Source organism: Pristiophorus japonicus, chromosome 1 (assembly GCF_044704955.1).
Source record: "Pristiophorus japonicus isolate sPriJap1 chromosome 1, sPriJap1.hap1, whole genome shotgun sequence".
Classification (NCBI taxonomy): domain Eukaryota; kingdom Metazoa; phylum Chordata; class Chondrichthyes; family Pristiophoridae; genus Pristiophorus; species Pristiophorus japonicus.
The window spans coordinates 319195171-319210608 of NC_091977.1; the positions used below are offsets into that span (position 1 = coordinate 319195171).

A 15438-nucleotide genomic window follows, 5' to 3' on the forward strand; every position below is an offset into this window, starting at 1 on the left:
GCATTTCAAGGGATATCCAAATGAACAAAATTCAGAACCAAAGCTACATACGACTCCTATTAGCCAGATTGCACTAACACCACCTAATATTGTACTCAGGATATGAGAGAGCAGTTTTTAGCCACTTTCAATTAATTTCTTATTTAAAAGCAGAGTCTATTCCCACTAATTCTGGTCACCAACGGTCAACTTAAAATAGTTATAGAAGAACCATGAAACTTATAAACGAACTTAAACTGGAGCAATTCAAGATATATTGACATATTCCGTATCAGAGAAACAGGTGTATTAAAAATCAGGGTTCATTAAATGCTAGTCACTACAAATGTCAAACTCTACACAAAACCCGAGGATAATGGGGACAGAAAATCTGAAGTCATTCAAGAAGCAGTTCGATGCTGTGGATAGTCGATTAATTGGACAGCTCTACCAAAGAGCCGGCACAGGAATGATGGGCCAAATGGACTCCTTCTGGTGCTGTATCATTCTATGAAAAAGGTCACCATCTTCCCAACCACTTTTTGTGCTGAATATTAGAACAAGCAAAGTTCTCATGTTAACATCTTAAAATACTGACATTTGATTTGCTTACAGTATAAACAGTAAAAGCAGCTTGTGTGGTCCTGTGAAAAAGACAAAACTGCAACTCTATTCAGGATTGGTTTAGTTTCCCAAACTCAGCTGAATCCCTTTGTCTTTTAAATTAACATTCCCCCAACGGAGTCTTAAAATTAGCAGTACACACTGTGGCAACTGTGTGACTGCAACTCATTTGTTAGGCATTACCTTTAGCACCGTCTTATTGCATTCTTAGAATTTTTGAAGTCTAATAAAAATCAGCTAAATGAAGCCAAGATACATATGGAAACAAAAAAGGAAAGGGAGCTGTTATTGTCTGTGGGTAGAAGCTTTGTACACTGCTGTTTTGTAAACAAAAGCAATAGGAAATCTAATCCTCAAATCTGTAAGTTAGTAATAGTTAGAGGAAGCAGTGCATGCATGCTCAAGGAAGCAATGTCAAAGTATTCTATCTTCAGTAATTGTTCCTTCAGCTAACTATTCACATGCTACAAGCCCAGTTACAACTGTTCCCTGGTACATCCATTAAAGCAGACTTGTAGAGAGCTCCCTGATAACCTGGTTGATAAATACAGTGCCTTTTGCAGGACTTAAAACTATACAAATGTGAAAAGTCCAAATTCAACCACTGTATTCAGTTACCTGATCTTGGCTAGGGCAGATGTAGGGCTGCTACAATTGGCCTCAGTACCCTGGGCTTGAATACAGAGGGGTGTGAAAAGATGGGGTGGGAGGAGGAAATCAGCCGCAGATCCTGCACCAGAAATATTATCTAACAACCCTTGCTAGAAAGTGCCCTTATTTGAACATCAAGTATGGACAGAATCAGGCTCAGCTATGATGCCTCAGAGTTGAATAGGTGACAGTAAGTGGATACCTGAGTGACGTTTACCAGTGTGTGGCAACAGCTGTGGAACCCAAGTTTAGAAGGATGAAAGGTGATCTCATAGAAACATACAAGATTCTGACGGGACGGGACAGGTTAGATGCGGGTAGATTGTTCCCGATGTTGGGGAAGTCCAGAACCAGGGGACAGAGTCTTAGGATAAGGGGTAGGCCATTTAGGACTGAGATGAGGAGAAACTTCACTCAGAGTTGTTAACCTGTGGGATTCTCTGCCGCAGAGAGTTGTTGATGCCAGTTCATGGATATATTCAAGAGGGAGTTAGATATGGCCCTTACGGCAAAGGGGATCAAGGGGTATGGAGAGAAAGCAGGAAAGGGGTACTGAGGTGAATGATCTTATTGAATGGTGGTGCAGGCTCAAAGGGCCGAATGGCCTACTCCTGCACCTATTTTCTATGTTTCCATGTTTCAGTCAGTGCCTTCAAGAAAGAGGAGAAAGCTGGGGTGGTGGGGGAGGAAATAGGTGTGCAGTAGTAGCCAGATTTAAAATGAGTAAATAGCTGACAACCTTGAAACTAAAGCACTTTCCCTCAACCTTCACGTTGGCCATTAGTCAGAGACACAGAGTTAACCTGTTAAAACACCTTCTCCAAAGTCCTATGGTGTGATGCATGAAAACAGCTAGTGCTAATCCAGAGGTTCCCATGGCATCTCTTCCATAAGTTGGACTTTGTCCAACTAGCAGTAACATTTTCTGGGGCTTAGCCCAATTTCTCTGCAAACTGAGTTCTAGTAACTACGAGATTCCAACTGCTTAAAATACCTCATTTAAATTCTCAGAACGATTACTAAATAGTTTTGGAAATTAAATTGAGACTAGAGCATAATTGGCATACAAATGGATGAGACATCAATTACCAGATCTAGCTGGACTACATCAAGCTCTACTGGGCCTCATGATCCCCAAAACAAAGATAACCCTTTCAATGATCTCCTAAAAAGTCCCTCTCCTCTGTTCCCTTGCCTCTAACAGGTTCAAAGAGCTGCTGGATATCTTTGTCACCAAGATAGAGACTATCTAATTTAGCTGCCTTTGCTCCTCTCCATTGCCCATAAGGTCATACCTCTCCGCGCCGCGCCGCGCCCCCCCTCCACCCACCACCCATCTCTCTTGATTTTCTCTTCCATCTCACTTTCCCATGTCCTCTCCAAGCTTACTTTGCCCATGGCACCTACCTTCTGCTCACTCAAATTCACTTGCACTAAACTGCTGAGCACCTAACTTCTCTTCTTGGCTCCCATATTATCGGACACAGCAAACAGGCACTACTGTTCTCCTTTTCAAAATTTACATTACCGCAGCCCTCTTCAAAAGACCCACCCTCTGTGCTTGCAAACTACAGTCCCATTTCCAACCTTCCGTTCCTCTTTAAACGCCTTGAATGTGTTGTTGCCTCCCAGATCGATGCCTATCTCCAAATAGGTGCCCACTTTTCACACAGTACTAAAATGCTCCAACCACGAATCCATCTGTGGTCCAGTAGATTATTTCTTCTTGATCATTTGGTCGCCTTTGACATGTTCAATGATAGCATCTTCCTCTAATGCTTTCCCTCCATTGACCAGAGCAGTGGGATGGCTCTCGTTTGGTTTCACTCCTTCTTCTTAGGCAAGTCATCCTCGGAGTTGAGGATGACTTGCTTCCACACTAACACGAGTTCTCAGGTGACTGATAAGTCCAATGCGGAACCTACAGTCTCTGTCACAGGTGGGGCAGACGGTGCTTGGGTTGCGCTCCCTTCCACTTTGAGCAGTCTTGGGCCAAGGATTCCCGGGTGTCGGTGGGGATGTTGCACTTTGAGGAGGCTTTGAGGGTGTCCTTGAAGCGTTTCCTCTACCCACCTGGGACTCGCTTGCCGTGTCAGGGCTCTGAGTAATCACTTGTATCGGGCATGCAGACGATGTGGCCCGTCAATCAGAGCTGATTGAGTGTGGTCAATGCTTCGATGCTGGGGGTGTTGGCCTGAGCGAGAACACAGACATTGGCGCGCTTTTCCTGCCAATAGATTTGCAGGATCTTGTGGAGGCAACATTGGTGGTACTTCTCCAGTGCTTTGAGGTGCCTGCTGTACATAGTCCATATCTCTGAAGCATAAAGGAGGGCGGGTATCACCACTGCTCTGTAGATCATGAGCTTGGTGTCGGGTTTGAGGTCCTAGTCTTCAAACACTCTCTTCCTCAGGCGACCGAAGGCTGCACTGGCACACTGAAGGCGATGTTGCACTTTGTCATCGACATCTACCTTTGTTGACAGTAGGCTCCCAAGGTATGGAAAATGGTCCACATTGTCCAAGGTCTCATCATGGATCTTGATAACCGGGGGAACAGTACTGTGTGGCAGGGGCAGGTTGGTAGGGAACCTAGGACTTACAGATGTTTAATGTAAGGCCCATACTCTCGCACGCTTCAGTGAAGGTGTTGATGATGGTTTGGAGTTCAAACCTCCACGTGTGCGCAAATGCAAACGTCGTCTGCATACTGTAATTCAATGACAGAGGATGGGATGACCGTGGATCTGGACTGAAGGCAATGGAGGTTGAACAATTTCACGTTTGTTCTGTAGATTAGCTCCACTCCAGCGGGGAGCTTATTGATGATGTGATGAAGCATTGCAACAAGGACAATCGAGACGAGCATTGGTGCGTAGACACAACCTTGCTTGGCCCTGGTCCGCACGTGTATTGGGTCTGTGGTGCATCCGTTGGTCAGGATCATGGCTTGCATGTCATCATGGAGCAGGCGGAGGATGGTGACAAACTTTTGAGGACAGCCGATCATGTCCCTTAATGGGTGGAATCCACATTGTGACTCTGGGAGGAGCTCTTCAGCCATTGGGAGAAGGCGATTGAGGATTCTTGCAATGACTTTCCCTGTGGCGGACAGCAGAGAAACTCCTCTGTAATTACCGCAATCGAACTTGTCACCTTTCTTGAAGATGGTCACAATTACAGCATCTCTGAGATCCCCTGGCATACTCTCCTCTTTACAAAAGAGGAGAAATTAGTTCATGGATTCGTGCAAATAGTGCTTCTCTGCTATGCTTTAGTGCTTCGGCATGGATTCCATCTGCTCCAGAGGCCTTGTTGTTCTTCAGTTGTTGGATGGCATCCAATCGTAGCCACAGTATCTCTAGCATTGGCATCTCTTCCAATCTTTACACGATCACCATGGCAGTCCTCCATGGATTCATCCTTGGCCCACTCATCTACTTGCTGCCACTTGGCAACATTGAAAGTGACATGTTTTCCACCATTTTTCCCCAACTTTCCATTTCTGTTTGTCCAACATCCAGTTTGTCCAACATCCAGTCTTGGGCAAGTGCAATTTCCTCCAGCTGAGCATTGGGAAGACCAATGCCCTTCCACAAACTCCATGCTCTCTCACAAACTCCATTCCCATCTCTAACCACTGACTCAGGCTATACCAGCCGGTTTTCAATCTCAGCGTTGCTTGATCCTGAGCGGAGGTTTTGACCCCATATCTTCACCATCATAAATGCCATCTACTTCCACCTTGTTAACCGCCCGCCTCTGCACTTAGGCCATTGAAACCTTCATCCATGGCTTTATCACTTCTAGACTTTACAAATCCAATGCTATCCTGGCCAGTCTCCCATTCTCTACCCTATGTAAACTTGATAGGGTGGACCCCTGTCCTCAGCCTCCTACACTGTTCCAATGATGCTCAACACAAGCACAAGCAACAGCACCTCATCTTTCTATTAGGAAATTTACAGCCTTCTGGACTCAGCACTGAGTTCAACAATTTCAGATCTTGACCTCTGCCTCCATTTTTTCAGAAGCAGCTGTTGATGATTCTTCTAAGACCTATGCTTTTTTCTTGACTTGTCCCATTACTATCTCATTTTGCCTTGTACAATCATACCTTTTGTCATTCAATCTCTCCTGCCTTCCACCCTATCACAGACCTTCCCCTTTGTTCTTTCCTCCACTGACCCCTTTTTTCTGCCTCTGCACGTTTAAAACCTGTTGCATCTCTAACTTTTTCCAGTTCTAAAGAAAGGTCGTCAACCTGAAACGTTAACTCGGTTTGTTTCTCTCTCCACAGATGCTGCCTGACCTATTGAGTATTTCCAGCATTTTCTGGTTTTATTTCAGATTTCCAGCATCCACAGTATTTTTCTTTTGTATCAGGCCCTATATGGTTTATAGGAATGTATTTGTGTAATTCGGCCTCAGAGGGCTCAATTATAACAGCAAGATGCCACTCACTTTAATGGATATATTTGAAGTAGTTAAACATGGCACCGTGACACTTTATGTATTGCACAAAATAACGATTTGATATAAATTTTGACAAATCAAACATCTGTCATGTACAGTAAACCTGTCAAAATTAATTGATCCAAAGTGGTCTGAATTACCGCAACCAAGCCACGAAACAAATTTGAAGTAAGCAGAGAAAAGCCTTCAGATTTATAACCAAACCCATACACCTATTGGGTAAAAAAAGGATGTCACTTCGTCCTGTACTAATTTTTTTCATATACAGTTATTGACTGAAGGATTATTTTTAGAAATAAAAATGTAACATTACACACTTGCAAACACAAGCAACTTTTAATAAAGGCAAGGAAGGGCGGTACAGTGGCACTGAAGGGTGAAGAAACTGCTGGGGCAGAAGAGAGATTAATCAGGTCATGACAGGCCAGTTTCATGACCAAAAAGTAAAAACTTGGATTGAATTATGTACTGAAAACACTAAATCTCATTAATAATGTTCTAAAACGAATCTGAAAAATGAAAAGCAATGTCAAAGTTTAAAAATATTATTTTGAAATATTGAACATTTGCAAAATCTGAATACATTGTTTCAGATTTAAGATAAAGTACAATAAAGGCACAATTTTTTTTTTATATGTTTAATTCCTTTTTCGAGTGGAAGTTAAAATATCCACCCTAAAAAAAATAGTAACAAGCTGCAAACTTAAAAAAAAACTAGATCAGTACTTCACTTCTGGGAGTCAATGAATTCTGGAATAGATTGCCAGAATGTGTGGGAAAGATTCACTACAGGCTATCAAAAGGGAGTTGGATGTGTTCCTACAAAGATATCTTGGGTTACAGAAAGTAGGCGTGACTGATAAGTTACTTCAATCTCAGAGCTCACTTGGGGTTGGAGAATTTCCCAGAGTTTTTTTCCCCGTAAATTGGCCTACGGTTTTTATTGCCGTCGTGAGACAACCTGAACAGAGCAGTTGGTCTTTTTTTGTGCATTTTGTCCAAAAACACCCACAACTGCTGGCGACTAGAGAATATACACAGAACGTTGATGAATGCTACGTTCTCGGAATGAAGGACATTACATTTTTCATTGAGTGACTATATTAAACTTATGCAAACTGTGCATTGCAGTTTTACATTTGACTAAATTTTAAAACTTGCTTGCAGTGGAATTTTAGAACTCCATTCCCCTTAGGCTGAACCAGATGGTTCACAACCAATCCGGTCAATTACTGCCCCATCAGTCTACTCTCAATCATCAGCAAAGTGATGGAAGGTGTCGTCGACAGGGTTATCAAGCGGCACTTATTCACCAATAACCTGCTCACTGATGCTCAGTTTGGGTCCGCCAGAAACACTCGGCTCTAGATCTCATTACAGCCTTGGTCCAAACATGGACAAAAGAGCTGAATGCCAGAAGTGAGGCAAGAGTGACAGTCCTTGACATCAAGGCAGCATTTGACAGAGTGTTGCATCAAAGAGCACCAGTAAAATTGAAGTCAATGGGAATCAGGAGGAAAACTCTCCACTGGCAGCACAAAGGAAGATGGTTGTAGGTATTGGCGATCAAGCATCCAAGTTCCAGGAATTCCTCAGGGCATTGTCCTAGGTCCAACTATCTAATGCAACTTCATCAATGACCTTCACTCCATCATAAGGTCAGAAGTGGGGATGTTTGCTGATGATTGCAGAGTGTTCAGTTCCATTCGCAACTCCTCAGAAAATGAAGCAGTCTATGCCTGCATGCAGCAAGACCTGGACGACATTCAGTCTTAGGCTGGTAAGTAGCAAGTAACATACTCACCACACAAGTGCCAGGCAATGATCATCTGCAACAACCATCTCCCCATAATATTCAACGGCATTACCATCGCCACATCCCCCACTATCAACATTCTGGGGGTCACCATTGACCAGAAACTTAAGTGGACCAGCCACATAAATAATGTGGCAACAAGCCCAGGTCAGAGGCTGGGTATCCTGTGATGAGTGTCTTATCTCCTGACTTCCCAAAGCCTTACCACCATCTACAAAGCACAAGTCAGGAGTGTGATGAAATACTCTCCACTTGCCTGGATGAGTGTAGCTCCAAAAACATTCACCATCCAGGACAAAGCAGCCTGCCCATCCACCACCTTCACCATTCACTCCCTCCACCACCGGCTGCTGTACCATTTACAAGATGCACTGCAGAAATCGCCACGGCTTCTTCAGCAGCACCTCCCAAACCCGCGAACTCTACCACCTAGAAGGACAAGGGCAACAAGGTGCATGGGAGCACCATCACCTACAAGTTCCCCTCCAAGTTACACACCATCCTGACTTGGAAATATATCGCCATTCCTTCATTGTTGCTGGGTGACAATCCTGGAACTCCCTCCCTAACAGCACTGTAGGGGTTTCTTCACAAGGACTGCAGTGGTTCAAGGTGGCAGCTCACCACCACCTTCTCAAGGGCAATTAGGAATGGGAATAAATACTGGCCTATCCAGTGACGCTCACATCCCGGAACAAATCATTTAAAAAAAAGAACCATGGCGTTCTATTTAACCTGATCTGAGCTTCCAATTCCATAATCTCTCCATCACAAAGGCCACTTACTTTCCGGGCATCCCAGAAAACTTTGTTCCTCCTAGTCCAGCATCATGCATCACCCCTCCCTTGACTCCACCATTTACGGATTCATTGGGATTCCCTCCATAAACTGTAAGCCCTTCTTAAAACCCACCACTTTGACCAAATTTTTAGTCAGCCCTCCGAATATCTCATCCTTTGGCCAGTCTCCCATCCTCCACCCTATGTAAACTTCAGCTCATCCAAAATGTTTCTGCTTGTATTTTATCCTGCATCAAGTCTCACTCACCCATCCACCTGCCCTCGCTGATCAACACTAGTGCCTAGTCCCGCAACACCTCAAATTTAAAATTCTCATCATGATTAAATTCTACCTCGAATCTCCAGTGCTACAACCCCTGAACTTTCCATGCTTCTGACTCCGGCCTCTTGAGCTCCTGCCTTCGTCCCACCACTAGCGGCGTACCTTCAGTTGTCTCAGGCCCACACTCTGGAAGTCTCTTTCTTACCCTCTCTGTTTCTTCCTTTAAACCTTTCCTTAAAAAACATCTCTTTGACTAAACTTTTGATCACACCTAATATGTTATGCTTTGGTTCATCGTTAATTTTTCCATTGTGCCTCAGTGAAGCACCTTGGTACATTTTTCTACATTAAAAGGTGCTATATAAATGCAAGTTATGGCTGCATATAAAATCACATAATTACCGTATAATGGTAATTGCCATGTGCATGTTACAAAATAATGTCTATTGTATAGGCCAGTTAAATACCATGCATCACCTTTTGTACAGTGTAACATGTATTTAGACCAATTTACAATGTTTTAAACAAGCACTTCAGCGATGCTCCCAAGAAACCCGCACAAATGCAATATTCCGCCTCCCCATCCTGAGAGCAGGAGAATCGAAGACAACAGCAAGAATGAGCATTTTGTAAGAGAACAAGTTATCTTATCAGCTCTTCACTCATTTGGAAACTTTATTAACTGCCTTTAATTTTTGAATAGCACATACGACAAGCAAAACAAATGTTTTTTTTCTTCCCCTTCTCTGCCCCCAACCCCACCCCCCACAAATAAACAGATTTTCCTTCATTCATCCCGTCGGGTCATTTACATTCTAGCAGGGAGAGAATAAATCCACATGGGAAGAGAAGCAGCCAAGAGGACAAAACCACAAGTGGCAACACAGCTATTATAACTAACAGTAGAAAGTAATGTGTCCTTCAAGTGCTGTTTCCCAGACAAGGCACAAACTTTCTGCACAGATGGCTATGCAAATGAGATGGCAGAATTAAAGTTCTGTGCAAGAATTACACTGGGAACACTCCTCACTGCATTCAAATCCACTGTAGCTGTGTGCAAACAGGGCACATAAATAGTGGCATTGCTATACATCTCAAACCACACATAGATTGCACAATTAAAACTACCCCAATTAAAAAAATATATTTTTTATATTGCAACCTAGAGATATAAAAAGACTTGCATTGATATGGCACCTTTCATGACCACCGAACGTCTCAAAGCGCTTTACAATAAATGAAGTACTTTTGAAGTGTAGTCACTGTTGCATTGTAGGAAACGCAGCAGCCAATTTGCGCACAGCAAGCTCCCACAAACAGCAATGTAATAATGAGCAGATCTGTTTTTGTTATTGTTGATTGAGGGATCAATATTGGACAGGACACGAAGAATAACTCCCCTGCTCTTCTTCGAAATAGTACCTTGAGATCTTTTACGTCCACCTGAGAGAGCAGACAGCGCCTCGGTCTAATGTCTCATTCAGAAGACCACACCTCTGACAGTGCAGCATTCCCTCAGCACTGGAGTGTCAGCCTAAATTTTGGTAACCCACAACCTTCTGACTCAGAGGCGAGTGTACTATCCACTGAGCCACAGCTGCCAAAATTCTCAGACAGCAAACAAGGAAGTGAGCAAGCTCTTAAAATTCTAACTTTTTAAAATAGTTAGGGAGCAAAAGATTGGAGCTCTTACATGGGGAAAAGGCAAATCTAAAATAAAGATGCACAAACTTCAATTAAATTTTTTTTTAAAAATAAAACGTTTCTTAAAATGAAATTTTTATTAAAATGGACAAATTTAACACTGCACAAAATTAAAATTAGTTTGCCAGGCCCTTAATCTGTTTAGCAGTCAATGCGCTGTTAAAACCCCAGTTACATCTAATCCCTTTGCAACAATAGGGAATTTAACAGCGCAATTACTGTGGAACAGCCGAAGTTTGTGTCAGTTTCAATGATTTACAAGATTTCATTGATTATCGGCCCGGGGGGGGCACAGCGCAATCTGTTTCGGAGCAGTCATTGACAGACTGCAACTTTGGTATTTCCGCATACGACAAGTTCTGAAGTTGTAGGTGAGTTTCAAAGGCGGTATGACGGCGTATTCTGACAGTTTGTTGTCATACCGACCGCAAATTCAGGGCCACTGACTTGCACATGCCAAGGTTAGCTCCACATCAGAGATATCTAGTCTAAACCTATTTCCAAGCATCTTCCAATACTTTTCCACATTTGTCTCTTAAATGCCAGTCAAGAACTCAAGAATTATGAACAGTAGGCCATATGGCCCTTAGAGCTTGCTCCGTCATTCAATAAGATCATGGTTGATCTTCAATCACAATTTCACTTTCCCGCTCGATCCCCATATCCTTTGATTCCCTCAGTCGCATTAGCTTTTTGCAGTAATGTCTTCCATATTATAACAACCCCTTGCATGAACAAAATTCAATCTCCTCTCATGTTTTGAGTACCAGGCTTATGCCCTCCTTGTTACCAAATCATTGACCAATGGAAAGAATTATAACTCTTTTACAATGAATATTAAATTTAATATTCAGAGAAATGCTTCCATGGCGCTAGGAAAATTACAAAATTGCACGATGCCATTTTCTGATAAAAGATTATATATATTCTGAAAAATATAATTATGGTCTATTTGAGTTTGCATGTCTTAGTGAAGTAACTCATCCCAAAATATTGTGTAGACAGAAAAGAAAGATGATTGATGTGAGGAAGAAGAGTTTATAATTACTTCATCAGAAGTTCTCATTACTGCTATAATTGTAACAAGAGCTTTCATACTCAAGCTTTGATATTTGGCAGCGCATTGTTACCAGTCTAATACATTATCTCCTTTGGCGAATTTACACGCAAGTAGATTAAATGCAAACATAGGAACTGGAATGAGTAGAGCAATTTCTAAAATCTAAGCTTATACATATCCATACCACTGTAGGCCTTTTAATGACTATGAAAATGTAGAGGGGGGTACATAAAGCACAGAAACAGGCCATATGGCTTATGCTTCATATGAGCTTCCTCCCACCCCACTTCTTCAAACCCCATCAACATAGCCTTCTATTCCTTTCTCCCTCATGTATTTAGCTTCCCCTTAAATGCTATGCCAGTTGCTTCAACTACTCCTTGTGGTAGCACATTCCACATTCTATCCACTCTCTGGGTAAAGAAGTTTCATCTGAATACCCGATCGGATTTATTTGTGACTCTCATATTTATGGTCCCTAGACCTGGTCTCCTCAGCAAATAGAAACAACCTCTCTATGTCTAACCTATCAAAGCTTTTCATAACCTTAAAGACCATCATCAACTCACCCCTCAATCTTAGTCCCAGCCTGTTCAATCGTATCAGTTCATTTGTGCCTTGCTGAAGGTAATGCCTGCTCCGATTTTACTTTTAAATTTAAAATCATAAGTATTCTGCAGCAAAGTACTGTGAAATGAACATGATCATTTACAGAGCATTCTCATTAAATAAGCAGTGAAAAAACATTATGCATTCACTTTTTGAAAGCTGACTTTTAAAAAAATAAAGTGCCACAACAGCACTTGGCAATACTAATGCTTATGGCTAATTTATCAGCCTTGGAAGAAGTCTGAGAAGACATCGTCAGCGTGAAGGAAAGTACTTCTTAAGTGTTATTCTATCATAGAAATGTCAACACAGGAAAAGGCCCCCACCTAAAAAATGTTTACAATAATTTTATTATAATAGTAATTTGTCATTTACAAACACCCTCAAAGTACAGATTAAGAGACCATCAAGCCATACAAACTAATGGCTCCCATCATAGCATCCAATGGTCTCCTGAATAATTCCAGTATTTTTACACCACTTACCACTCCCAAGTTTAAGAACTCATTACATGATAGTAATGCAAACATATCAAATGTTAATACAAAAGCAAAATACTGCCACTGCTGGAGATCTGAAATAAAAACAGAAATTGCTGGAAATACTCAGCAGGTCAGACAGTATCTGCGGAGAGAGAAACAAGAGTTAACGAGGCCGCAGGGTGACTTGGACAGGTTAGGTGAGTGGGCAAATGCATGGCAGATGCAGTATAATGTGGATAAATGTGAGGTTATCCACTTTGGTGGCAAAAACATGAAGGCAGAATATTATCTGATTAGGAAAAGGGGAGGTGCAATGGGTGTCATGATACATGTCATTGAAAGTTGGCATGCAGGTACAGCAGGCGGTGAAAGCAGCAAATGGCATGTTGGCCTTCATAGCTAGGGGATTTGAGTAGGAGCAGGGAGGTCTTACTGTAGTCGTACAAGGCCTTAGTGAGGCCTCACCTGGAATATTGTGTTCAGTTTTGGTCTCCTAATCTGAAGGACGTTCTTGCTATTGAGGGAGTGCAGCGAAGGTTCACCAGACTGATTCCCGGGATGGCAGGACTGACATATGAGGAGAGACTGGATCGACTGGGCCTGTATTCACTGGAGTTTAGAAGAATAAGAGGGGATCTCATAGAAACATATAAAATTCGGACAGGTCTAGACAGGTTAGATGCAGGATGAATGTTCCCGATGTTGGAGAAGTCCAGAACCAGGGGTCACAGTCTAAGGATAAGAGGTAAGCCATTTAGGACCGAGATGAGGAGAAACTTTTTCACTCAGAGAGTTATTAATCTTTGGAATTCTCTACTGCAGAGTTGTTGGTGCCAGTTTGTTAGATATATCCAAGAGGGAGTTAGATGTGGCCCTTACGGCTCAAGGGATCAAGGGATCAAGGGGAATGGAGAGAAAGCAGGAAAGGGGTACTGAGGTGAATGATCAGCCATGATCTTATTGAATGGTGGTGCAGGCTCAAAGGGCCCAATGGCCTACTCCTGCACCTATTTTCTATGTTTCTGATCTTTAACCTTATGACGAGAGGTCAATAACCTGAAACATTAACGCCGTTTCTCTCTCCACAACTACTGCTTGACCCGCTGAGTATTTCCAGCATTTTCTGTTTTATATTAAATGTTACACCCACCATAACAACACAAAAACAAGTTTCAAACCCAATCTTCCCCTTAGAAACAACAAATAGTAATAAGACAATTGGCCAGAGGGTACTCGTTTCTTTCCCACCTGTACCTCGCCTCTCCCTCAAATTAATCTCATAAAACAAGAAATTGTAAAGATAGGCAGGGCAATTTTAAAGAATGTCAAAATCAAGTTTAAATACACAAGACATAAGCCTAGCTTCATCTATTTGTTAATGACAGATCAGGTCTGAAGTGTTCTCAGTTCTTCCTGTATTACATGAACAAATCCAGGAACAGAAGAAAAAAAGTTCACAATGAAAAAAAAATCAATTGAAACAGTTCCATTCAACACACATCACAGATTTAACATAATTATTGTCGACTTTTATTTTATTTTTAAAAATTACACATAGCTCTCTCTAATTTGAGTCTCAATTATAAGCCATACATTGCCCGGGCCTTAATCCCATGGACATTTAATTACTACATGAACCACAGGGAAGTGGGGCATTAAAAAAAACTTTTGAGTGAATAAAATGTAGGCAAGGCACGTCTTAAAAATACAAGTTTCCGAAGAAAAGCCTCGCCATCTTGCCCCCCACCCCTCCTCTCTCTTTTATTGGGTTTATTTGCTGCCAATTTCTCCACGGAATGCAGACAAGGCAGACAGACAGAACTACAAATGGTCACTAACTGCTGGGCAACCAAACAAGGAGAGAAGTAACAGCCCCAGCACCACACAAAACAAAACACAATTCTGAGTAAAAGTTTACAACAATGGCAGGTCAGTAAAATGGTTGTTTCCAAAGTGAGAGTGAGTGACTATAAAGGCCTCAGCAGGCAATGCAGCATCTTATATTTTCAATGAAGACTCTTTCTTTCTCTCTTTAGTTTGTAGACGCGGCCATTTTTTGATAGTTAAAAGCCAGCCACCCCTCACCGACTGACTCAAAATCTCCAGAGGAGGAGAGCGGGCTCTGCTTCGAGAGTGAAAAAAGGGAGTGGGGGGGGGGGGGGGGGGGATTTATTTTCTTTCTTCTTCTTCTTACCGTTGATGGCGGTGGTTTAAAAAAACACACACATTATATATATATATATCATTCCGCCCGGCCTCGCAACCTCCTCCTCTGACTAGAGACAGACTGGCACTGACACACAGAGAGAGAGGACAATATCCGGGGACTACATCCAGCCATCTCCCTCCCCAACAACAGCCCTCCCGCACCGCACCGGCCTCATCACCACACACACCGGCCCAGCCAGCGCACTCGTCCCTTCTCATTATTGCTTGTTATCTCAAATAAAAGTGGAATTTACCTGCCGTCTCGGAGATTTTTATCGCTGTTTTAGGAGGTCGGCCGCGCGGCATTATTCTCCCCCCCCCCCCTCTCTCTCCCCTCTTTTGGTTATATATATTTTGTGTGTGTGCGGGATCCGCGGCGGCTGTGCGCGGAGAATCATTGAGGGCACGCACGGCGCGACGGGGGGAGGAGAGAGAGAGAGACAAAATGGCGGCCGGCCGGCTGGCTGCTGGAGACTGACACACAAAGTGCGAGCGGGGTAAGAACATGGCATCATATCCACATCGTTTACGGTATGTTACTGTTTTTTTAATAAATGTGTTTATCATCTACGATTACCGTAAATTGCACGTGCGCTGTCAGCATTTATCAATATGTCCCCCCCCCCGCGCGAATTTTCTTTCCGTTGAGGGGAAAGGGGAGGCAAAATGGCGGCCGAGGCTGTTGGAGGCACACACACTCGAGCAGTGCGAGCACAGCGCATTATATCCACGTCGGCTGTGCTGCTTTGTATTAAAAAAATATTCATT

At 42.8% G+C, this 15438-nt stretch overlaps 1 protein-coding gene across 3 annotated transcripts in view; it reads right to left on the bottom strand.

The window, feature by feature from the left end:
- The window catches only part of LOC139272262 (zinc finger protein 236-like), a 229206-nt gene extending 214102 nt beyond the window's left edge, over positions 1-15104 (bottom strand). For all 3 annotated transcript variants that reach the window (XM_070888579.1, XM_070888578.1, XM_070888580.1), the window contains exon 1: positions 14925-15104. In XM_070888579.1, coding sequence (XP_070744680.1) covers positions 14925-14976 — 52 coding nt within the window. In that variant the 5' untranslated portion in view covers positions 14977-15104. The remainder of the gene's footprint in view (positions 1-14924) is intronic.
- Positions 15105-15438: the final 334 nt, after the last annotated feature.